Below are 26382 nucleotides of genomic sequence, written 5' to 3' on the forward strand. Positions count from 1 at the left end.
ATATTTCGTTTCTTTAACTTTTTAGGTCAAAAGCATAACTCGCTGGCAATCTTGACGAGGCACTTAAATGTTTTATTTCTAAAATTCCGGTGTTTTTGACTGACACGCCTACTTTTGCCGGTGGCTGCTTCTGTTTGGATGAGTATGTGAATGTACAAATTACACGGAAAGTACTGAAAGAAAGTACTGCACAAAACTGTACAGAATTTTTTCCGGTTTAGTGTTTTACATCAAAATAAGAGTGTGACAGCTCTCCAGATGAAATGGTCACAGCTTGGCAAAATAAATTAGAAGTAGGAAGGTCTTCATCTGTATGGTCTTTATTTACTCAACAAAAAATGATGCGTACATGTTCCGACCACATTATTCTAGTATTAATTAGCTGTAGTTTTTCTTCGAATTTATGTGTCATTATCACTGTATTTTTACAACCTCGCTGCTAATATTTAAAGCTAAATATGGCAAACAAGACTGGGTGAGGTAAAGACGTCAGTTAACGATGATAAAATAAGTAATATTGTGTTAATAATAATTGTAATAACGGACGTGGTGTTTTATTTTGAAGAGGTCTGACCGGATGTGCGTCCATGTTGCCGTTAGCCTCCTCTTATGTAAAGCTAACGGAGCTCTGCGTGATTAGCCACGTCATGTAAACTTAGCACCGGGACAGTTCTGACCAAAAGGCAGCGACGAACTGCTCTCTTCCGGGATATTAGTGAGTTTCCACAGAGGAGCGGGTCGTCGGCGGATATATCTGTCCTGGAATCCTATGGAAAGATGTCCGACATCGGCGACTGGTTCCGAAGCATCCCCCCCATCACCCGGTCCTGGTTCGCTGGCTCCATAATTGTTCCCTTCATCGGGAAACTAGGGTTAATAAACCCCAGGAAGCTCACCCTCGCCCCAGACCTATTCTTCAGCAGATTTCATGTGAGTGTTAGTCAGGTGTCGTTATCTTTGTTGGATTTGTCTGAAAAAGTGTGAATGTTGTGCTTTGGATGCGGTTCGTTGAGTTAGCAGGTGGCTAACAGGGCTCATTAGCAGGCCTTAGCTGCGGAACAGCCAATCAGAGGCCGCGACGTAGGCTGGCATTTCCGGGTGCTGTCAAAAAGCAAAGATTAGCATGCTGCTTTATTTAGAAACTGAAGCAAAGTTCTAATGTAGGATCAGAACCAGACACTGCAGGTCACATGTCAGGGTTTAGTTTGACTGTAGTTAAAGTCTGAGTTTACGTCAATAATAATGAATAATGACGGTGACAGACGATATTCCAGTGGTTTTGTTCTTAATTCCTCTGATTAACGACCTATCTGTGCTCTTCTACCTACTGGACAGAATCAAGGAGTTACTGATAGAACCAGGGAAAGCAGCCACCGAATATATGAGTCCAGTTCATTAAAAACAAATTCAATATCCTTTAGTTATTCATGGTCCAGATCCAGCCAAAGTGAACGTCTGTGTCATAAATTAAAGTTTCACCTATCATTTCACAAATAGGCTCATTTTTTAGAACTAGATTTTATTGAACTGTTTACAAAATGTCAGTATCACTTGGTCAATAAACTGAAAACTTCTATAGAAATTCAGTTGTCTGTTTTTTCTACATGTTCCCTGTTGTGAATGGAGTTAATTTTTTATTTCTCTTCTATTTCATATAAGGTTTGATCTTTTAAGTAAAATTAATCTGTATTTGTGTTGGTTTCCTTCCTTCCTTCCTTGTCTGGAGCAGGATTTGTTTAAGAATGGGGGTGAAAACAGAATAGAGCTGTAAAACAAACCACTGCAACTGCATGAAAACATGATGGATACAAGTTCCTGGTGTTCAGCTCCAGTGTTAGTGATGCAGACACTCAGGTTAAACGTTGGACCACTCATTGAATTGACCTCTGCTGACATGATTTAAATTTGAAGCTGTTTTTTTTTTTTCTTAACTCTGAGGATTCTAATATTTTTCATTAATTATTGTTCTGATGGTGGCTTGTGTTTCTTTTAAATGTTCAAACTGCAATACATGATATGAACATTGGTCTAACACTAGTGGCATAATGATGGAGCTGTAGATAACTGTTGAGTATCTGGGGCGTTTCAGGGGTTTTTGTGGAGCCTGACGTAATGAAATCCTTTGTGTGTGTGTTTCAGCTGTGGAGACCGGTGACCTCCACCCTGTACTTTCCAATCTACCCCAACACTGGCTTCCTGTTCCTGGTCAACCTGTACTTCCTGTACCACTACTCCACCCGGTTGGAGACAGGTGAGTTAAAGCCAACGCTGTATGGACACAACCTCCGTCAGCGATGACTCATCAATCCTGGGTTCTGGAGCGGAACGTAGATCTGACATGTTATAGCTGGAGCCACGGAGAAGTTTCACAACATGAATTTAATTGAACATTTAAATATCGACGTATTGGCCACATAGAGGTTGAGCTGAAGTTCAACCTGCAGCTGAAAACTAAACCTGTTTACGTCATCTGAAGACATTTTTACAGAAAAACTGAATTCAAATGTATATGATGTGGTGCATGTGGTGATACAGATGAGCTGAACTGTCCTAAGGCTGTGCTCAGACTGAGACACATGTGGAACAAATCAGATTTTTTTTACCCATATGTGACTAAAAAGTCCAAATTGTACTTTAAGACCTGCTGTCTGAACGTCCATTTATGATCGATTTTAAAGACAGAAACTGACACAGAATTGGGTCCATCCTCTATTTTCATTACGTCTGTATTTCTGTCTGTCCTCTGTCTTCGTTACGTCTGTATGTCTGTCTGTCCTCTGTCTTCGTTACGTCTGTATTTCTGTCTGTCCTCTGTCTTCGTTACGTCTGTATTTCTGTCTTCGTTACGTCTGTCTGTCCTGTCTGTTTCCATCCTTGTCCTCTGTCATCATCCTCTGTCTGTGTCTTCGTCTTCTGTCATTGTCCTCTGTCCTCTATCTCCGTCCTCTGTCTCTAATGTCCCTCTTGGTCTCTTTTCTTTTCCAGGAGCGTTCGATGGAAAACCTGCCGACTACATCTTCATGCTCACGTTCAACTGGATCTGCATCGTTGTATCCTCTGACCGATATTCACAGCCTCAGAATAAGGAAAGGACTAATGCAGCATGTCAGGGTGCCCCCACCCCCCCACAGAGACAGTATGTAGGTCACATGCTGCGGTGGCTCCTCCCTGGTCTCTGCTGTTTCTGACTGAATGTGGTTCATTTTCTAATGTTTCAGTTTCATCAGCAAGTGAAGCCAGGACATGAGCTGAGTTTGAGTTTGAAGGTCAGATGCTGTTCTCTGGGTGGAGGGGTGGGGGGGGGGACCACCTCCCCTGGTGATGAAGGGGGTTGTGGGGGTGGGGGTTCATCTGCTGTTGTGTCCGCATTCTGTCCTTGACTCTGGTCGTAGATCACTGGACTGCTCATGGACATGCAGGTGAGAACGGCATCAGCATGACGGTGGCCTGGGGGGGGGTTATGTGTTGATGTGTTTGTTTGCTTGTTTGTTGATGTGTTTGTTTGTTTGCTAACACTGCCATCCTTCCAGCTGCTGCTGATCCCTCTCATCATGTCGGTGCTCGATGTCTATTTGTTTGTGTTTGATTGTTTACTTCTTTGTTTGTAGGGATGCACCGATACCACTTTTTTCCAGACCAAATACAAGTACTTCCATTTGAGTACTTGCCAATACTGAGTACCAATATAAGTCCTTAATAATCCCATTCCAGTTCTTAGTTCCTTTTGTAAATGTGCTTTATTGTCGTTGTCATTAGTCTGACTGGAACAAAGTGCTGCTACTGATGTTTAATGTGTTGGAATGAACATTTGTCAATTAATCCACCAGGGGGTGCCGCTCTGAATTAACCATACTGGACAAATGCCACGAAGAAGAGTAAAGTTTTATGAGAAGAAGAAAGTCAATAATAAACATGTAGATGACCGAGCTAACACTAATGTGATATTAATGTTGATATTGCTGAGGGTAGTGGTCCTAAATGTGTCAGTAGCTTTTCTCTAACTCACACAGTGGCTCTTTGAACAGATCCTCTACCTCCACGGTTCCCGCTGGTATTCTCTGTCTGAGTACGCATCCACAACCACCCAGAAAACAGATGGAATGTATGCAGAGGACGGACAGAACGCTCAATCCATATCCATCTGTGTCTTTAACGATACTTTTGTCACTGTCGTATATTTGATTAAATCTCCACACTGCTGACATTACTCCTCCTCCTCGTACCTGCTGCACTGAACTGGGAACGTCAACGCTGACGTAAAGTGGTATCGGTGCAGTTGTATCGGAGTACTTTTAAGAGTACAAGTACACACGCTGAGTATCAGATTTGATACCTGATACTGGTATTGATATTGGTGCATCCCTACTTGTTTGCTAACGCTGCCATCCCTCCAGTTGCTGATGATCCCTCTCATGTCAGTGCTCTACGTCTGTTTGTTTACTTGTTTGCTAATGCTGCTGTCCTTCCAGCTGCTGCTGATCCCTCTCATCATATCGGTGCTCTACGTCTGTTTGTGTTTATTTGTTTACTTACTTGTTTGCTAACACTGCTGTCCTTCCAGCTGCTGATGATCCCTCTCATCATGTCAGTCCTCTACGTCTGGGCTCAGTTCAACAAAGACACCATCGTTCCCTTCTGGTTCGGGACCCGGTTCAAGGTACCAGATCCAGTCGATCCAGGATTGATGTGGTTTACATGAGTCTGACCCGGTCCACTTGGACCGGGTCGGAGTCCCCTCTACCCTCTAGGATCAGTCCAGTTGAATCAGCTGTTTGATAAACCACATCTTTAATACTAAACTCTGTAAACATGTGGGTGTTTGCGGTTCTGGTGACAGTTCTTCTCTCTGGTTCTGTTTCAGGCCCATTACCTGCCGTGGGTCATCCTGGGCTTTAACTTCATCATCGGAGGCTCGTCAGTAGCTCCACTCCCTCCTCCACCTCCAGTTTGTATCTTGTGTTGCTGTGTTGTGCTTTAACCTGCTGCTCTCCTCTGCAGTTTCATCGATGAGCTGATCGGGAACCTGGTGGGACACCTGTACTTCTTCCTCATGGTCAAGTATCCCATGGACCTCGGAGGACGCTCCTTCCTGTCCACGCCACAGATCCTGTAAGTCCTTCTGAGCACGCTCACACCGGAGTTAAGTCACAGAGACATATTTTGACCGTCCTTTAGAGAAGTTTCATGGTTTGGACGTGTCTGTAGTTTATTATGGAGGAACCAGTGAAATAAATCTGCGTTTCATTAAAGCGTTTGAGTCGAATGTTCAACAGTTGAACAGCAAACTCAGACTTCTGTGACCAGGAAAAGAAAAGTAACAGTTGAATGTGAAGAGTTCACACCAGAAATACAATGGAGTTAGAAAGGACTGAGGTCAGTGTTTTAAACAGTGATATAAAGTGAACATCAGCGCATCATCAACCTGAGTCTGATCCTAGTTTTAGTCCAGGTCTGAGAACTGACCGATTGAACTGACCTCAGTATTCAGTCCATGGTTCCACTGATCTGGGATTTAAACAAACACGTTTCCAGCTCGACTTCATTCACATAAACAAGCAGAAATTAACCGTACAGCGCCATCATGTGGTTAGAGTTAGAATAAACAAAAGTCACATGATGGTGATGTAGTGTTTCTCATACTGTGATGTTCAGATCCTAAAACTGTTGAACCCTGAATAAATGTTTACGCATTTGGCACACGCTTTTTTCCAAAGCGACTTACAGGGGAAAACCAATTAAATCACTCAATCAATCAAATTTTATTTATATAGCGCCAGATCACAAGAAAGTTATCTCTTGACATTTTATATATAGAGTTGGTCAAAACCAGACTCTAAGTCAATTCTACAGAAACCCAACAGAATCCTCCAGGAGCAAACACTTGTGACTGGTGACAGTGGCGAGGAAAAACTTCCCTTTAACAGGCAGAAACCTCGAGCAGACCCAGACTCCTGGAGGATGGCCGTCTGCCTTGACCAGTTGGGGTTAAAGAGAGAGAGGGTAGAGAAGGGGAAAAAGAGAGAGCGATAGAGATAGGGACTGGGGGAGAGGGGGAGAAGGGGGGAGTAGGGGGATACACATGGAGGCGGTTGAGGATAAGTGAGTGGTGATGATGAGGGCAGGGAAGAGGCCGGACCACCGCAGCAGGTCCAGAGATAATCGTGAAATAAATAATAATAATAATAATAATAAATAATATAAAAAAGCACAAACAAAACCAGAGTTTGAGTAAATCAACACTTTGGACGAAGGAAAAACCAGATGAAACCATTGTTTTCTAGATCTGTGTAAACATGGACCCATATTCACATAAACCAGAGCTGATTGGCTGTTCCAGTTTAGTGAAACAGTTCTGATTGATTGATCTCTCTCCCCTCCCTCCTTTGTCCAGGTACCGGTACTTCCCCAACCGGAGGGGAGGTGTGTCAGGCTTCGGAGCCCCTCCCAGCAGGAGAGCAGCCCCCCAGGAGGCGGCAGGAGGCGGAGGGGGGGGTCGACACAACTGGGGCCAGGGGTTCCGCTTGGGGGGTGAATGAGGAGCAGCTCAGCCCCCCCCCCTCCCTGCTCTGCCCCGCCCACTAACAGATGTGTGTGCAGTTTGTTTCTGGGTGAAATGCTGGCGTTGTTTCCTGTCTGTAGATCCAAGATGGAAATGGGAGGAGCCTGTGTTTAGTGGGTGGAGCCTGTGTTTCATGGGAGGCGGTGCTGCACATGGGGACTCTGAGGCTCAGTTCACCAGACGAAGCCCGTCTTTCTACTGTGGACGTCCACGGCAAACGGATGGAACAAGAACACCAATAAATAGATTTGGATGTTTTGATTCACAGCTCACACTCGTCCTGACTCCTCCTCCTCCTCCTCTGAACCCTTCCATTGGACAGTCGATGCAGATGCTGTTCACCTCCTCCTCTGTCTCCTCATCCTCTGTCTCCTCCCCCTCTGAACCCTTTCATTGGACAGTTGATGCAGATGCTGTTCACCTCCTCCCTCCTCTTCCTGTTTCTCTCTGATGCCATATCTGATTGCGTTGTAATTACTGATGTTCTGGGCGTGTGCAGTTGAGCGGCGGTGGCGTCCACCGTCCGCTCATTGTCATCGTCTCCAGGTCTGAGAATGCCTCCCGCTCAGACCTTATCCAAACCTGTAGAGGATGGGCTCTGGTTCTTTTGTAAATATAACAGTTGTTTATTGAAACGATGTCCCGTGTCCGTGTCTTTGTCTCAGTGTCTTCAAAGATGCATTCACACTTAAATCTGACATGACTCGTATCAGATTGTTTTTATGACAGTCTGCTCAGATCAGACCCAGGACACGCTCATATGTGGATGTACGTCGTTCTGAACGGTCAGGATATATTCCATCAGACTTTTACGTCATTGAAACGTGACAGATTCTGGGGTGGCGGGGGCGGAGTCACTTCAGGACCATAGACGAATCTGACGGCATCACATTTACATTACAAACACAAAACTCACATCTGAACATTTACACCTGCAGTGTGAACACAGCATGACCTTCAGCTTCTCCACGACCATTATCACTGTCAAACTGTCAGAGTCCAGGTTCTTAGTTTTTAATATTATTTTCTAGGTTCAGTCTCAGACACTAAACTGATGGATTCAACTGCACATTACAGATTTAACTCGATTTCCAATAGTAATTACATTTAAGTTATAGCACTTTGAAATGTGTCCCATTACAAACCAATGGGGATTTGGAAAACGTCAAAACCTCATTAAAAACTCAACATTTCTTAGTTCTTTGAACAAACGTGGTCGACCTAACCCCAAAGAACCTCTGCTATGAATTTCAATTGATTCTGCATGACAGTTTTGGAGAAGTTTCTTGAAAAACTGTTTATGAACCGATGACAGATACCAATAGACCGTTGGACTAAACACAGTAAACAATGGACCCATTTACACAACCAGAATAATCTGATAACTGTCAGTAATCAGATTATTATAAAAACTAAATCTGGTGCATTTACAGTCACTTCAGTCACCAGGTGTGTTAATGTAACTGATTATAATCAGATTAGACCATTTACACAATCAGTAATAATGTGATACTGATCAGAGTATCAGTGTAAACGGGCTCAGTGTCACCAGGGTCCATCTGTAGACCTACATCTGAAAATACATTAATGAATAGATAAATGACAGGGCCTAAGACGGTGCCCTGAGGGATCCCATTCTCAGTTTTATGAAACACAGACTTAGGATCAATAATAATCAGAAAACTCCACAGATCAGATAATGATCAGATAATTAGTGTGGATGTAAACAAACTCACTGATAACCCAGTGGTTCTTGTTCTGCACCAATGAGAACCCACCTCCACGTATGACATAGACATTAAATCAGATTCCATCAGATCGTACAAACTGAACCTTAAACCAACCGTCCAACAGCGCTCCTTTTACCAGCTGGTTGTATTTATTGAGTTGCAGCAGATTCAAAGTAGAAAATGAAAATGCAAGCAGGTTTCCATACAAGTCAAATGTACAGTATCCCAGATACTCATTCATCCAACAGACGGAAAAGCCTCTACACCTGCACAGGGAACACACGCCTGCAGAGGGAACGCTCCTCTGCACAGGGAACGCACACCTGCACAAGGAACATTCTTTTGCACAGGGAATGCGCACCTGCACAGGGCATGCACGCCTGCACAGGGAACATTCCTCTGCACAGGGAACGCACACCCCTCAGAGTCTGGAAAAGAAACCGATCCTAAGGTGTGTCCACGGGTCACAGAACGTCAGAGCTGGGATTCTTTTATCATGGGTCAAACATCTAGACCTGAATGTTCAGTCATGAATATTCAAGTGTTTTAGACCAAAACTGAAGAACAGCTGGTTTGAAAACAGTCGGTCAGAGCATTAAAGGCAGCGAGGCTCTGCCCCCCCGAGAAGGTCATGGTCACATGATCAGGAACCTTCTGCAGTGTTTGGGTCCATTTCACACCTCTGGAACCAGGCCAGGACCAGGCCATAGGGTCAGGACATACAGAACCAGGACCAGGCCTCCGGGTCAGGACGTACAGAATCAGGACTCTGGGTCAGGACATACAGAACTGGGACCAAGATGTACAGAGCGTGGGTTTGGTTCTTCCTCAGAACCATGGGTTTCCTGGTCTGGTCCGGTCCGGTCCGGGGGGCAGGTGGAGGTGAAGCAGGTGGAGGTTGGATCAGTGAGTCAGTGAGGCTGCGTCTACACCTACGACCATAAACACCAGTTCCATCAGAATGAAAGGACGACGTTAGCGTCTGAAAATAAAACTGTCCTCAGTGACTATTTTACACTTTGATCATAAACCAACACAAAGAACCTCCAGGTTTTTTGGGCAGCGTCCGACTTTTTTTTAAAAAACGTAACAAAACTGGCCCTCAGTAAAACTGTACAAACTCACAAATACAGAAAAATATGTACAAGAGTGTTTTAAAAAACAAATATAGTGTAACAGTAAGAACGCATCAAGTCCAGCTTTGGCACGCCTCCGTCCACATTTGCACACGGCGCTGCTCCACCCCCTCCAGCGGTGCTTTGTGATGACATCACAGCCTTCTAGTCATCTCATTGGGTCGCTGACACAGCAGACGACAGGTTGAGTCTGAAACAAAAATAGACAGACGGGGTTTAACTGAGTCCAGTTCTGAACAGGGTGAATGCAGACCAGAACAGGACCACATGGACCAGACACAAACCTTTAAGTTCTTCCAGAACCTCAGACGACCTCTGGTTCTATCACGTTTGCCATTCTGTTTTCTGTTCCATTGTTCCAGCTGTTACCAGGAGGTATTGTGATCGCTTTGCTTTGTGACAATAGTCCAGAACCTAAAGCCTGTGTCTGCTTCAGATGGACAATAGTCCAGAACCTAAAGCCTGTGTCTGCTTCAAATGGACAACAGTCCAAGGGTTTTCAGTTCTATTTATGTCACAGACAGAATTTGGTGATGATCGACCGCTGTTTTCACACATTCAGCTCCGTTCAGTTTTGTCTTTAGAATGTGTCCCTATGGACAGGACAAGGCTGAACGAGGACAACAGCCATTAAACTGGGGGTGGGATTTTTATAGAGGTGGAAGTGGGCATTGCTACAGATGTCCACACCTACTTTGGTGCTGATTGGTCACTGTTCTGGTCATTAAGCTACGATCAGCTGTTTGGACGTTCAGCGTTGAATCTTCCTCTGGATCTGGAGGGTCAAAGTTCATTTCTCCTCAAAATCCAGAATTTTGTTTTTCTTTTTTCATTCCATGTTTGTTTTCACCAACACCCACCCTCTCTGACAGACCCCGCCCCCGACTTTTCTGTCCAATGCCAGCGCAGTTCATCACATGCGTACTTTGGTCCACTAGCAAAAAGTGTAATGAGAACGTGATCCGACCCAAACTAAAAAAGTCATTATTCGATCTGAACCAAATAAGAGGACCACTGGTGAAACACACAAAATCTACACAATTTAGATTTTTTATGGTATGTATTTGTGTGTGAAAACTTGAATTATCTGAATGATATAATTTTTTTCAGTATCGGACCGATGATTATCGGTGCCGTTATTATAGTTATTGTGCATCCGTAGTCAGAACCTTCAGGGTTCTGGATGCAGAGTTCTTTTTCTGTTTGGACTCTTCTCTTCGACTCCGTGTCTTTGTCTCAGACTTTAAACAGATGCAGGTTTTTAGCGTACTGGCTGACAGGCCGTAAGCTATTGTCGTCATGCGGCGTCCGTCGGCATCTGTCGTCAGTTACAAAAATTTCAATCGTCTTCTCCCAAACTACAATTCCAATTGACTTCAAAATTGGTATACAGCTTCTTTATGATGATGTCAACAAAAGTTAGTGAAATTACTTGGGTCCGGATCTGATTCTGGATTTGGTGTGACTTTGAAAAATGTCCCTATTATAAGAGATAGGAAGTGGATCGATGCAATAACTCAGTAAATATAAATGATATCAAGTTAAAATTTCTAGAGTCCAGCCCTGATGGGGAGATGACCAGAACAATGTCCACATGCTGATCAGGATCTTCTTCTGGATCCAGGAACTTACAGAAAATTTAACATGGGCTCTTATGGGGACAAAATTTCAATCATCTTTTTCTCCAAAACTACAGTTCTGATTGACTTCAAACTTGGTATACAGCTTCTTTGTGATGATGTCAACACAATGTATTGAAATTATTTCGATCTGGATCTGATTCTGGATTTGGTGCGACTTTGAAAAATTTTCCCATTATTAGAGATAGGAAGTGGATTGATACAATAAATCAGTAAGTATCAATGATATCAAGTTGGAATTTGAATTTTTTACAGATCTGATTGGAATATGACCAAAACATGGGCTATTTCTGTAATATAATAAATACACATAATTGGGTGATAATAAATGGCATCTGGATACATTTCCCAAAGCTTTGAATTTGGCCGGTAAGCTACAGGGCCATTGGTCCTATTTTTTCTGTTGTATTTGTTGGACTGGAGGTCTAAACCGATGCAGCTGAAACCAGATGGAACCGGAACACGGCTGCAGTTCATGTGTTCAGCTTAACATCCGTCGACTCTAATGACCATGTGTCCAAGTGTCATGGTGCCGGTGCAGTTCTGAAGGACCGGCGGCTGTTAATTACACACCAGCCTCTTCCTGTGGATGCGGCTGCAGCTGCGGCGTCTTCAACCAACACTTCACCATCTGATGGGCCTTTGTCTGGGCGCTGTCACATGCACTAGAGGAGCCGTTCACATTTGCCATTTTCTCCGGTCCTTCTCCTTCGGGCTCAGTGGAGGTTGGCATCGGTCCGAACATGATGAGATTCAGAACCGGCACCTCGGCTCCAAAACTCCAGACTGAGTGTGTTTGAGCGCCTTTAAATGTGTGTAAAGATGCAGATGTAGGTGTGTTTGATGAGCGTACCTTCAGCCGGTGACCCTCTCCGGCTGATCCAAGGTCAGGACCTCAGCGTCTGCTGCCAGCCGCTGGTTCTCTCCATCAGGCTCCTCCCCCACCGCCACCGTCACCTTCACCCACCTGCGAAACAACAGTCGGAACTCAGACTAGTTAACGGTACAGAGGACTAGTTTAAAGGTACGGAGGACTAGTTTAAAGGTATGGAGGACTAGTTTAAAGGTACTGAGGACTAGTTTAACGGTACCGGGGACTAGTTTGACGGCACAGACGGCTAGTTTAAAAGGTACAGAGGATTAGTTTAATGAAACAGGACTAGTTTGACGGAACCGAGGACTAGGTTAACCGTACAGAGGACTAGTTTAAAGGTACAGAGGACTAGTTTAACGGTACAGAGGACTAGTTTAACAATACAGGGGACTAGTTTAACGATACAGAGGACTAGGTTGACGGTACAGAGGACTAGTTTAATGGTACAGGACTAGTTTAAAGGTACGGAGGACTAGTTTAATAGTACAGAGGACTAGTTTAACGGTACAGAGGACTAGTTTGATGGTGCAGAGGACTAGTTTAAAGGTACGGAGGACTAGTTTAAAGGTACGGATGACTAGTTTAACGGTACAGAGGACTAGTTTGATGGTACAGAGGACTAGTTTAAAGGTACGGAGGACTAGTTTTAAGGTACGAAGGACTAGTTTAAAGGTACGGAGGAGTAGTTTAACGGTACAGAGGACTAGTTTGATGGTACAGAGGACTAGTTTAATGGTACAGAGGACTAGTTTAAAGGTACGGAGGATTAGTTTTAAGGTACGAAGGACTAGTTTAAAAGGTACGGAGGACTAGTTTAACGGTACAGAGGACTAGTTTAATGAAACAGAGGACTAGTTTGACGGAACAGAGGACTAGGTTAACAGTACAGAGGACTAGTTTAAAGGTACAGAGGACTAGTTTAACGGTACAGGGGACTAGTTTAACAATACAGGGGACTAGTTTAACGATACAGGGGACTAGGTTGACGGTACAGAGGACTAGTTTAACGGTACAGAGGAGTAGTTTAAAGATACAGAGGACTAGTTTATCGGTACAGGACTAGTTTAAAGGTACGGAGGACTAGTTTAACAGTACAGAGGACTAGTTTAACGATACGGAGGACTAGTTTAAAGGTACGGAGGACTACTTTAACAGTACGGAGGACTAGTTTGATGGTACAGAGGACTAGTTTAAAGGTACGAAGGACTAGTTTAAAGGTACAGAGGACTAGTTTAAAGGTACAGAGGACTAGTTTGACGGCACAGAGGGCAAGTTTAAAAGGTACAGAGGATTAGTTTAATGAAACAGAGGACTAGTTTGACGGTATGGAGGACTAGTTTAACGGTACAGAGGACTAGTTTGACGGCACAGAGGGCTAGTTTAAAAGGTACAGAGGACTAGTTTAATGAAACAGAGGACTAGTTTGACGGAACAGAGGACTAGGTTAACAGTACAGAGGACTAGTTTAAAGGTACAGAGGACTAGTTTAACGGTACAGAGGACTAGTTTAACAATACAGGGGACTAGTTCAACGATACAGAGGACTAGGTTGACGGTACAGAGGACTAGTTTAACGGTACAGAGGAGTAGTTTAAAGATACAGAGGACTAGTTTATCGGTACAGGACTAGTTTAAAGGTATGGAGGACTAGTTTAACAGTACAGAGGACTAGTTTAACGGTACGGAGGACTAGTTTAAAGGTACGGAGGACTACTTTAACGGTACGGAGGACTAGTTTGATGGTACAGAGGACTAGTTTAAAGGTACGAAGGACTAGTTTAAAGGTACAGAGGACTAGTTTAATGGTACAGAGGACTAGTTTGACGGCACAGAGGGCAAGTTTAAAAGGTACAGAGGATTAGTTTAATGAAACAGAGGACTAGTTTGACGGTACGGAGGACTAGTTTAAAGGTACAGAGGACTAGTTTAACGGTACAGAGGAGTAGTTTAAAGATACAGAGGACTAGTTTAACGGTACAGGACTAGTTTAAAGGTACGGAGGACTAGTTTAACAGTACAGAGGACTAGTTTAACAGTACGGAGGACTAGTTTAAGGGTGTATTCACACCAGGAAAGTCCGATAGTTCACTTGCTTTGGTCCGGACCAAATTATTATTATTTTTTTTAATTTGGTGCGGTTCGTATTCACACTGTACATTTTTGTAAGTGGACCAAAATCTGTAAACAAAACCACGTGTGCTGAGGTCGTTCAACCATTGGACAGAAATGAGCAGTGTCCATTAAAGCGCTCAGTCCAAAGTGAAAGGACAGAATCATGGACATTTTGCGTGCTGTTTTTGTTATCGTCATAACTGTTTTTACAGATGCAGACGTTTGCACAAGTGTTTGAGCAGCAAGAGCGTCTGATGCAACGTCAGGTTTACAATATTGTAGAATTAATTTCTCAATGACGAAGACACAGGGCAAGACAGCTATGGAGGACAGCGCTCATGTGTGCACATCATGTTGTGACTGCTGGTCTGATTCACACCAGACAGAACAGGTCTGAAGTGTGAATTCTGCTAGTATATGAAAAGACTGTTCTCCAAAAGCATTAGTGCTCCGTACTGCTTACCTATGTGTATCTATCCTATATCACCGTTCAGTTTAGCCAGGTACAGAATTCCTTAACGCAGGTAAAGTTTGCTGGGGGTGATGAAGTCATTTATTATTTCAAGCACAACAGACAAATCTAACCGTCATCCTAATCATTCTCTCGCTGAACAAGCTGAAAACGTCGGAGTTTTTATATGTCCTTTCTAGCAGCTGTGTTATATGCACATCTGCCCAGAGGCAGCGTGTCACTTTGAGCTCCAAATTTGACCAGGGCTCATTTTCAGCTCCGTAGCCTATCCTCAGTCTGAGCGCTTCTCTGGTAAAACTCTGTTGTCCATAATGCTCGACGCACGACGGGAGCTCGTTAGGTACAAAAAACCCAACTGTGTCGGATCGGGTCCGGTCTGCTTTCACACCTCAGACGAACCGCACCAGGGTTCGTATGGAACCGCACCGAGACCACCTCTTCAACTGGGTCTCGGTTCGCTTGTTTGGTCCGGAACAGAGTTCGGTGGTTTTTATTCACACCAGCCCAAAAGGTCCAAACCAAGGGAGCAAACGAACTCTGATCCGTTTTAAACGGACCAAACAAGGCAGGTGTGAATACACCCTAAAGGTACAGAGGACTAGTTTAACGGTATAGAGGACTAGTTTAACAGTAAAGAGGACTAGTTTAACAGTATAGAGGACTAGTTTAACTGTACGGAGGACTAGTTTAAAGGTACAGAGGACTAGTTTAACGGTACAGAGAACTAGTTTAACGGTACAGAGGACTATTTCAAAAGGTACAGAGGACTAGTTTAACAGTGGACCTTCACTTAAACTGACTCCACTCACCTTCCCTCAGTATTTCTCTGTGTGTTGCAGATTTAGTATTTAGTGAAAACTGAAATTAAAAAACTTGAATCTGTCCTGATCCATTTCTGGACTTTTATTCTAAGGACATCTTCACTGTGAAACAATCATCATCATCAGTACATGGTGAAGACAGAGGACCTGTTCCACCCACCTCCCTCTGTCAGTGTTTTCAGTGGGCTGGTCCAGACTGACCCGGTCCGGGTCGCTTACACTGTGGGCTGACAACTGGTCCTGGTCTGGGACTGGGTCCTGAACTGAGTGTTTGGGCTTTGTAGTGTTCTGACCAGCCTCCTCTGCTGAAACAAAAACAGGGAAACATCAGAACAGCCTCAGAGGAAGACGACCTGTGAAGTGGGTCGACATGTACCTTGCACAGCACCGGCGTCCGCGGGAACACTCGGGTTCTTTTCAGAGCGCTGATTGTTCTGGTCCTGGTTGGACTTCTGCTGCTCAGGGATGTTTTGGTTGAGGAAACCGTCCATCCAGTCCAAAGTGTCTCCGTTCTTTAGGGCCGAGCGGTGGTCCTTGAACCAGCGGACGATGTCAGTCCGGCCCAGGCTGGTCTGGACCTCTAGCTGACTGTACTCATCAGGAGACGGCCACTGGGTCCGGCAGAACATCTGTCAGAACCAGACGGAACAAAACAGTCCACTTTATTTAAACACAGGAACCTACTGGCAGAGACAAACGTTTGAAAATGAATGAATGGGACGTTTACATCATCATTTAACTGGACACTAGGGTTTATTTCTGGAAATAAACCTTAAACCCAGGGTTCCGTTCACTACATAACGTCTGGACCTTGTGTCTCATTTCATCCATGTGACTTTCAGACCTCAGTCCATCACATCTTTTAGTGTCAATCTCAAGTGTCTTTAAAATGTTCATTTTCCAAATGAAACCTTCAGTTTTATCAGGTTCTATTAAAGACAACAGTACAAGCCCGTCTTCAATCATGGATGATTCATCTGGTTCTTTTACGTCCCCTCATCAAACCTTCTCTGAACGTTTCTCACCTCTCGGAGCAGAGCGAGGGAGCGGCTGGAGATGGGGGCGGGGCTAGTTGATGCCGAGAGGACGGGAGGATGGGGAGAAGACGAGGATGACGAGGTGAGGATGGGAGGAGATGCAGAGGAGGAGAGGGTCGGTGGGCGAGGGGAGGAGACAGCGAGGACAGGAGGAGATGAGGACGAAGATGAGGAGAGGGCAGGAGGGTGGGGTGAGGAGCCAGGCAGCTTGGTTTCCTGGTCGCGGTGGGAGGAGCCGTTGAGCAAGGCCCCGGGATGCTCCGCCCTCTCCTCCGAGCTCTTGGAGGCAACACTGAGCAGAGCCTTCTCCATGTTGTCCCTCAGCGCCCGGCGCTCCGAGAACCAACAGTCCACCTCGGTCCGGGACAGCCGGGTCTCCTGGGCCAGCTGGTCTGGAACAGAGGTCAGAGGGTCAGAGGGACCGTCTCCAACAAGAAGGACAAACCTGGGAGTTCAGACTGTGGACGTTAAAACAGGTTCATTAAAGACATTTGTGCTGTTGGTGTGATGGAGGCGAAGGTGGTGCCTCCTCTGGACCATAAATCCGACTGTCAACAGGTCTAAATAGTTCTGTGGTGGAAGAAGACGCTTTAACCCTTTAAGGACTCCCATTAGAACAGGACAAGAGTTTTATATGTTGTTTTTACAAGTGTACAAAATGTATTCTTTTGCCAATTCTTTTGCACCTTTTTTCAGGAAGAACTGAACTTTCAACATCTGTCCATCAATTATCATTATTATAGTAATAAATGTTTAAAACAATGGGCTATAGTAAAAAATAAAAAAATAAAAACTAGAATCTATATCATATTTGTGGTGAAAACAACTGTAAAACTGTAAATACTCATAACTAAACTTCCTGAGTTTATACAAATACTCTTTCCCGTATTTCCCATGTGTTGATCCATTGTAGTTGTTCTAGATCATTGTGTGTCCATGTTCTTCTTGTTCTTTTTGGTTCTTTGGTGTCATTTGGATCCTGTTGATAGTCTGTGTTCACTTTGGGTCTAGTTGTAGACAGAGCCCCTCATTTCACTGACAAAAACATCCATCATCTGATTCAAATACACACACCACATCTGTGTATGAACTGGAGAGATCTGACTATAGATTTATACATGTATACAATTATACAGACATTTAGAGAAGATTTACAGATACAATACAACTATCAATCAACTACACAAACCACAAAAACTGAGAAAAACAATGAAACTTGATTTTCAAAAAAAAAAAAAAACTCAGCCAATCACACTAGTAGAATACTCCAAAACAGCACTATCACTATCACTATAATTATTTACAGAATTCACAGCTAAAACCAAAACGCTGATAAAAGTCATAAAAATCTTCCATCTCTCTCTCACCGCCTGCATTCTGCTGCTCTCAGTTCCGCCCACCTCCACCTCTCCCCTTCTACCCTAATGTGTTCTCGACCAATCACATACGGTTCAGGAGTTACAGTATTTTGAATGACGGTGTTTCCGTAAATGTGGCATCAAAGCCACAACCGTCCAAAAGGGTTAAAGTCATCGAACGTCTTTAACGCCTTCGTCCCTCAGACGTGAAACAGGATTTCCTAAAACTCTGAATTATTCCCACTGTCGCTATCCTCTGAGCACCAGTGGTTCTGTAGCATCTACAGCTACAAGACAAACACTCCGGTCCAACCCGATAAATCCCATCTGATCTGGTCCCGTTGGCTCCACCCCTGACATCTCCTGGTCTGAGTTTGTCTCTGGCCTTGTTTCTACCAGATGTGGGATGGATGGTGTTGTTTTTACCTCTTTGGGCGTCGGTGGGACAGCTGCTCCTCTGGAAACTCTCTTCCAGAGCTTTGAGCTGCTCAGACGTCTTCCCCTTCACCCTCTCCAACAGTGGGAACTGACAGGGCACCGCCTTCTTCACCGGACCCTCCTTAGGTGCCGCCGCTGCCGCCACCATCACCTCAGCCTTCACTAGAACCGGAGGAGGAGGGACACCTGTAGAGACGGAGGATGGGTTAAAGACGACAGACATTTATACAAGGACAGAAACACAAAGCTCACATCCCATTTGGCCATCTGTGGACAGATGTGGTTTCATTCTGTCCTTCAGTCCTCAGTCAGTGTTTGAGAAAAACAAACAAATAACAATAAGAAACAATTAAGATTAAAACACAATATCTGTATCTGTCTGTCCATACGTGTCCTCATCTGTTCTTATCTGTCCATCTGTGTCCTCGTCTGTCCTTACCTGTTCATACCTGTCATCGTCTGTCCATGCGTGTCCTCGTCTGTCCATGTGTGCGTCCTACACTTACCTTTCAGGTTGAGCAGCCTCTGTTCGCTGAACCACTTCTTGATCTCTCCTCTGGACAGGCCAGTGGTCTCTATTAGCCTGTAGATCTGTCAAAGGTCAAAGGTCAAACTTCCACAGAACTCAAGCTCCTCCTCCGTCTCATTTACACTCAAACGTGGACACTGTTCATCCACTCACATATTCTTACCTCATCTTCCTCAGGAAAAGGACATTGTGTGTAGCTGGCCCTCAGCACCATCAGCTGCTCCGCTGTTTTATTGGGGTCCACGGTGAAACTCAACACTTTGGCTGACGCAAGTTTGGGCGTGGCCACCGGCGCCGACACAGCCTGGATGATGGAGGGTCTTTTGCTCTCGGTGGCGATAATGGGAGATGCCAGCGGCCGTTTGAGAGACTGAGCCACCTGTAAAGACAGTCATATAAGCTCCACCCCTTTACGCAGGTTTTACTATGTTTGTTTTCTTCCATGGTCAGAACAGCGGTGGTCCCGTGTCTGTTATGGTGGAGCCTTACCTGATTGGCCACAGTGAGCGCCAGCGGGGCGCAGGTGACCGTGGACCCGTTGGCCACCGGCGTCAGCACCAGGCTGGTCTGTCCCAGCAGCTGACAGGGCAGTGGCTGCAGGACGGACGCTGACGCCGGCAGCGCTTTGGATGCCGACGCCGACACCCCTGAGGGGTTGGACTGAGGCGTTACCACAGTGAACGTTTGAGGCACAGATGAGATGGTTCCATTGAACATTTTCTTCCGGGCTTCTTCCACCTGTGAATGTAAAAAAAAATAGGATTTAAAGAAGATCTAGATAAATTATGAAGTTTATTCAGTAACAACAGTGGAAACATTTCACTGTTTATTTATTTGGAAAACTTTTATTACAATATTGTGATATTTTTTTAAGTTTATGGAATCATCTTTGTACAATTACGTAATAAATGACCAATAAAGTTTTATTGCACTTTCTGAACCTTTACAGATGAATCTGCTCTGAGGTTTTATTTACCTCAGTTTAGTACTGACTTTAACTGAGATCAGACACAGGCATAAACAGGTGTACATAAGTGTGTAAACAGGTGCACACAGGTGTCAACAGGTGTACATAAGGGTCATTCCATGTCAGATCACCCAATGAGTTTAACCCCACCTCCTCCAAATTCAATGAAAATTGGTTTATAGGTAAATCCTAGCCAGAAAAGCCAAATTTTCAAATTTTAGCAAAATTGGACCAACGGTTTTTGAGATATCGCCATTTCTTTTTTTCACTTTTTCGCGAAAAACGGCGTGGCCGCCAAATTTTGAAATGCTGCATCTCGGCAACCAGTGGTCCGATTTTCAAAAATAAAGTATATTTGTGAAGGGGAGATCATAAGGAATCTAAGTACATCATTAGTTTTATCTTTTAAGTGATATATCTCATCATGACCTTTTGACCTATATTTTGACCTTGAAATTGACAATTTGGGACAAATGACCCCGTGACAACTTTTCCTGAAAATTGTAGCCCAACATGTTGCCTACAACATATGAAGAAACTGGAGAGGTAATATTTTTCATTTTGAAGCAGCATCAGTTTGAAATGTGCATTACCACAGCTAAAAGTCCTTCTCCTGTACATTCTATGTACATCCGTACACACAATTCAACACATTTCACACATTATATGCTTACCACATGGTTAACATGTTCTCTGTCTCTACACTACTAACAAGACAACTCAAAACCACTTGCTTGCAGTAGTGCATGCTATTCTCAACTGAAACTTTATTCAAAAATATCTAGAATACAAGTCAGGGGTCACATGACCTAACCCACTTAAACTGCAGACCATATGTCTGCCACTAAATTTCCCTCAGCCTTTGATGTCTGTTAACTGCAGACCTCAAGTCTGCCCTAAATTACATCATACACAAGAATGAAAAATAAATAAAATAAATATAAATAAAAATAAAACGATTGGTCACAAAGGCCAGTCTGCAGTGTGTTACTGAAGGTTATATTCTGGATTCTAAAGCAATGTTTGAATACTGTGTCAAGAATATCCCTGGAATCTCCTTCTTTCATGTCACACAAGATGAAGTCGCCACCAACGAAGAAAACCTCAAACCTCGATTCCAGTTAGCAAGGACTATCAAAGGCACTCTGCAGTATCATCGTTTTGTACCTGTCTCCCTCACTCAGATTAAAGCCTTTAAACTCTCTGAGCAGGACAGTCCTCCAGATTTGGTACAAATCCAAGACGCCAACAATGAAATATGTACACCCAGGGTCATGCAAATTCCCTTGGAAATAAAACAGCAGAATTTCGTCTGCTGTATGTATGATGAACATCCGTGGATCGGACTAGTTGACGAAATTTCTGAGGAATTCGGTGACTACCACATCAAATTTATGCATCCATCTGGACCTGCTAAAACCTTCCATTGGCCATCAAGGGATGACCAATGTTGGATTCCGGAGTCGGATATTCTATGTGTGATAACTGCTCCGTACCTAACCTCCTCCTCTACTAGAAACTATTGCCTCTCTTCAGATGACCTTTTCAGGATTTCAAGTGAATGCAACAAATGGATTCTTGACACTGAATAGACATGTCATTACATAAAAAGACTAAAGACACTGGATTTTCCATATTAAGACTGATAATTGGCATATATCTTCTCTTGACTTTGTGAATATGTGATGTACATGGATAATACATGGTTTCTGTACACAGAATACAGGGATGATCATTTTAGTGGCAAGTATGTCTCATTCTAATTGATATTGCTTCAAAATGAAAAATATTACCTCTCCAATTTCTTTATATGTTGTAGGCAACATGTTGGGCTACAATTTTCAGGAAAAGTTGTCGCGGGGTCATTTGTCCCAAATTGTCAATTTCAAGGTCAAAATATAGGTCAAAAGGTCATGATGAGATATATCACTTAAAAGATAAAAGTAATGATGTACTTAGATTCCTTATGATCTCCCCTTCACAAATATATTTTATTTTTGAAAATCGGACCACTGGTTGCTGAGATACAGCACTTTGAAATTTGGCGGCCATGCCGTTTTTCGCAAAAAAGTGAAAAAAAGAAATGGCGATATCTCAAAAACCGTTGGTCCGATTTTGCTAAAATTTGAAAATTTGGCTTTTCTGGCTAGGATTTACCTATAAACCAATTTTCATTGAATTTGGAGGAGGTGGGGTTTAAAATGTCATTTTTTTTGGGTGATTTGACATGGAATGACCCATAAGTGTGTAAACAGGTGTACATAAGTGTGTAAACAGGCGTAAACAGGTGTACACAGGTGTAAACAGGTGTACATAAGTGTGTAAATAGGTGTACATAAGTGTGTAAACAGGCATAAACAGGTGTACACAAGTGTGTAAACAGGCATAAACAGGTGTACAGAAGTGTGTAAACAGGTGTAAACCGGTGTACACAGGTGTACATAAGTGTGTAAACAGGTGTCAACAGGTGTACATAAGTGTGTAAACAGGTGTACACAGGTGTAAACAGGTGTACATAAGTGTGTAAACAGGTGTAAACAGGTGTACATAAGTGTGTAAACAGGTATACACAGGTGTAAACAGCTGTACAAAAGTATGTAAACAGGCATAAACAGGTGTAAACAGGTGTACACAAGTGTGTAAACAGGTGTAAAAAGGTGTACATAAATGTGTAAACAGGTGTGTACACAGGTGTACATAAATGTGTAAACAGGTGTGTACACAGGTGTACATAAGTGTGAAAACAGGTGTAAACCAGTGTACATAAGTGTGTAAACAGGTGAACATAAGTGTGTAAACAGGTGAATATAAGTGTAAACAGGTGCATAAACAGGTGAACATAAGTGTGTAAACAGGTGAACATAAGTGTGTAAACAGGTGTATATAAGTGTAAACAGGTGCGTAAACAGGTGAACATAAGTGTGTAAACAGGTGAACATAAGTGTGTAAACAGGTGTATATAAGTGTAAACAGGTGCGTAAACAGGTGAAGATAAGTGTGTAAACAGGTGAACATAAGTGTGTAAACAGGTGTATATAAGTGTAAACAGGTGCGTAAACAGGTGAAGATAAGTGTGTAAACAGGTGAACATAAGTGTGTAAACAGGTGTACATAAGTGTGTAAACAGGTGCATTCCCTTAGTTAAATCCAGGCAGTTACTTTTTTCTGTCCAGACTGTTTATTTAAGCATCATAAAGTCCAGACTGTAATTTGGGATCTGATGAAGGCTTGATGCAGCAGATCATCATCATCAATATAAAAAATTAATGCAACTATGGATGGAACAAACACACATATATATGTATATATGTATTATATATGTGGTTGGAGTGTAGGCCCACCTCCTCGGGTGACCAGCTGATGCCCTGTTTGAGCCTCTGCGTGGTGAACCACACTTTGATCTGCTCCTCTGGGTGTTTGGAGGCGGCCGTCAGCCATGACAGCTCGGCCTGGGTCGGATATGGGAACTTGTTGAAGGAGGAGATGAGCGTCAGGTTGTCGTCCAGGGACGGGTTGTATTTGGTTGTGTTCAGGGGCACTGCGATCTTCGGCACCTGGAAAACACAGTCATGGGTTCTATTACTGATAGTGACAGCTGTAGTAGTAGTATATGCAGTGGTAATACTAGTATTTGGAGAGATGGTATTAACAGTTATGGGTATTTGTACTAGTTATTGGTAGTTCTACTAGTAACCCTAACAGCAGGTGTAGTTTTTAACAGTTGTAGTTCAGTTTGACGTGCATCCATCAAACTCCTCCTTCCTTCTGGTCACCTAAAGGTCAAATAAACTGGAGAAAGGTTCAATTTAGCAAAAGTTTCATTTCAAATGTGATAATGAACTAAATAAATCATTACAGACATTCTAATGTGCTCGATGGATGTGTGTGTGGTGGAGGGTATATGGCTGGACGTGGTTGTATATAGTTCTATACAGTTGTCTAAAGTTCTATATGGTTATATACAGTTATATACAGTTATATATAGCTGTATACAGTTATATATGGTTCAGTACAGTAGTATATAGTTCTATACAGTTGTATATGGTTCTTGTACAGTTGCCTAATTGCTGTGTTTCGGTTTGTGTCGTGTCATGTGTTTGTGTCTGTTGTTCTGTGTGTTCTCGGGGCTGTATGCTGTGTGGAAACTGTTCCTGTGAAGGACAAATACACAGATCTATGTGTAAATAACATCCGTGTTCTAAAGAACGTGTTTGGATGTCATGTGACCCACCTGTGTGTAGTTGAGAGGCCGCTGTAGTGAAGGCATGATGTGAGAAAGGCTATCTGCTTTGAGCAGTGTCGACTCGGGGATGATCACTGTCCCGTTGACGTTCACCGCCGTGATCGGCTTCTTGAGTTCAGGCGGCAGCTTCCCCCCGTGACCCTCTGTCCGTTTAGAGTCTGACGACAGGATTTTTGGTTTTGCGATCTTCACCGCAGCGGGTTTGGTGAGTGGCGGCGCGCCTAGCTCCTCCCCTTTGTTGGAGCTGTTGTAAATGACGGCGCTGCTGCTGCAGCCCTCGATGGTCTGCTCTAAGATGGTCTGATTGTTCATTTTTATGCGTTTGAACTTGAAGTTGCTCTCCCCCGGGTGGCAGCGCTCATTGTGTTCCGTCAAAGTGTCAAACTTCTTGGTGTTGAAGTTGCAGACGGCGCACAGGTACAGCGGGTTCAGGATGACGTTGGGGTGGTTGGCGTCCACGTGTTCCTTGAAGGTGTTCAGGTTCTGGGTGGAGAATGGGCAGTACTTGCACTCGTAACCACCCTGCTGTCGGCGTGGAGGCTTCGACGCGTCTGTCGACTCCGACACCGCTTTGTCCGGAGCAGGAGGTGGGTCCGAGGCTTTGTCCACCAGGTCCAGGTCCATGGACTGGTCAGCCTCCGAAGACAGGTCGGTCTCCATCGGTCCTTCTTCAGCGTGGTTCTCCGTCGTTGTCTGACATGAGAAGGACATTTGGTTTAAGTTCTTACACAATCCAAACAATTCGAAATCAAATGGTTTCAAAACATTCATGGAGAAAGAACATGACATGGTTTAAATCACATGGTCCCGTTTTACACACATGGATTTAAAGGCTGGTATCAACAGAACCAGGGTCCCTGTCCGGCACCATCACGTTCTATCCAGTTGAATGTGTGAGGGTTCTGGTTCTGTCTCTATGTTCGACTCCGTTCACAGCAGGTCTAATGCACAGTTTGGATTTTTGGGTCAAATCTGATTTTTTTGTGTGTGTTGGTTCATATTCCACATTAAATGCGACTTATGAACAGTTTTGAGTCTGAACTAAATGTGACCCTGAAGTGACCCACAGGCACTAAAGAGGTCCTGATGGAATACGAGACCACGCAGACACACACTATGTTTACAGAAGGAAATATGGTTTTTCTCAGCTCCTCTCCCTGGGATGAACAACTGGGACGTGTGTCGCATTTCAATGATGTAAAGGTCACAAAAATCAGATTTGGGCCACATTTACCTGCATCTGAACGGAGCCTGTATTCCAGTCCTGGTTCTGTTCTATCTTTCAGTCCTGTGGTCTGGATGCAGATCAATCTAACTATGGAAGTGGGCGGGACTTTCACTGGAGGAGAACTCAACTCTTCCAATCACAGTCCATATATGACTTCTATCAGTGATCACTAGGAACTAGACTGATATCTGGAACCATTTACATATTCTAAACCATATACATATGGACCAGTAGAAGGAAAGGAACAGTTAGAATATTTCAAAAATTTGTCCAAAATTCAAAAATCTAAATTTCTCCAAACTGTGAACAAACTTTGCAGACATTGTCCCAAAGAAGAAACACATACAATTACAAATTAATCCAACTTGTATTTTAGTCACAGAACATGTTTGAAGAAATTGCCAACAAAGATGAAGCCAACGCCTTCACAGTCACCCGAGGCCAATGAGATCACAACAAACATCTGAACCTCAACTGTTTTTTCCAACTGTCCTTTTTGACACTCCCTTGTATCACATTTATCTCCTAAACATGAAGGTAAGTTTCCAGCCTTCCCAAGGATCCAAGAACTTTTAAGGGAACCAAGTGTGACATCAGCGGACGGACCTGGGTCTAAGTCTAGAACCTGAGACACTTGCAGTATTTTAGACCAAATCCTCTTAAACCCTCAGGCTGAATTGGACCTTCAGTCGCTTCAGCCATGACGTCTAGAACCTGCTGTTGGTTTTTCACGTGTCCAAACTCCACGATGTCTTTAGACCCAACTCTCCGACGGAACCTTTAGTTTGTGACACTGACCCCTGCTGGTGCTTTGGTGTAAATACAGCTGTATTTGTTTAACTGCGGTTCAGACGTATGTACCTGCAGGTCATGTGACTCCTCTGCCTCGTCATCCGGCTCCACCGCCGTCTGCTCCGGTCGGATCATACATGGCGTGGACGCCTTCCGTCGACTGGACATAATGGTGGCGGATCCTGGGTCGGTCCCAGTGGGCTCGGTGCTCGCAGTCGGCCAGGGATGGCGGTGATGACGCTGAGGCTAAGGCGTCCAGGATGCACTGCCGCCGTCTCTGACTGGTGGAGGGACGGGCGGTCTAAGGTGGTTCCACCAGGACCAGATTCAGGCCTCGAATGTCTGTTAGAGCTGAAAGAACAGGTCGGCGTCTGGGACGCGTGGGCAACAGGATTTGTGTCTTGGGGAGGGGCCAGAGGGGGTGGGGGTGCTGCTGTGGAGAACGC

General features: G+C 44.0%; 2 protein-coding genes across 4 annotated transcripts; one reads left to right on the forward strand and one right to left on the reverse strand.

Moving 5' to 3' along the window:
- The first annotated feature begins 589 nt into the window (after positions 1-589).
- Positions 590-7197, forward strand: derl1 (derlin 1). Its single transcript, XM_030157348.1, has 8 exons — positions 590-930; positions 2140-2251; positions 2986-3050; positions 3393-3419; positions 4562-4657; positions 4862-4914; positions 4999-5109; positions 6392-7197. Exons 1-8 carry the CDS (start codon positions 778-780, stop codon positions 6534-6536), a joined length of 762 nt encoding a protein of 253 aa, XP_030013208.1. The 5' UTR covers positions 590-777; the 3' UTR covers positions 6537-7197.
- Positions 7198-8416: 1219 nt separating this feature from the next.
- Positions 8417-26137, reverse strand: zhx2a (zinc fingers and homeoboxes 2a). Of its 3 annotated transcripts, XR_003937657.1 has the most exons (13): positions 26006-26137; positions 23905-24609; positions 23015-23227; positions 19196-19444; positions 18870-19085; positions 18684-18768; positions 18166-18363; positions 16370-16773; positions 15721-15973; positions 15505-15649; positions 11919-12032; positions 8706-9615; positions 8417-8591 (listed from the first exon to the last, which is right to left on the reverse strand). XR_003937657.1 is itself a non-coding variant. In XM_030157334.1 (12 exons), exons 1-11 carry the CDS (start codon positions 26102-26104, stop codon positions 11921-11923), a joined length of 2676 nt encoding a protein of 891 aa, XP_030013194.1. In that variant the 5' UTR covers positions 26105-26137; the 3' UTR covers positions 8417-9615; positions 11919-11920. The 3 variants fall into 3 exon arrangements, 2 of the variants coding, with proteins under 2 accessions (XP_030013194.1, XP_030013193.1); XM_030157334.1 differs by having other exon boundaries at positions 8417-9615; positions 15505-15646; XM_030157333.1 differs by having other exon boundaries at positions 8417-9615.
- Between the last annotated feature and the right edge of the window lie 245 nt (positions 26138-26382).

The sequence above is a fragment of the Sphaeramia orbicularis genome, chromosome 16 (assembly GCF_902148855.1).
Source record: "Sphaeramia orbicularis chromosome 16, fSphaOr1.1, whole genome shotgun sequence".
Classification (NCBI taxonomy): Eukaryota; Metazoa; Chordata; class Actinopteri; order Kurtiformes; family Apogonidae; genus Sphaeramia; species Sphaeramia orbicularis.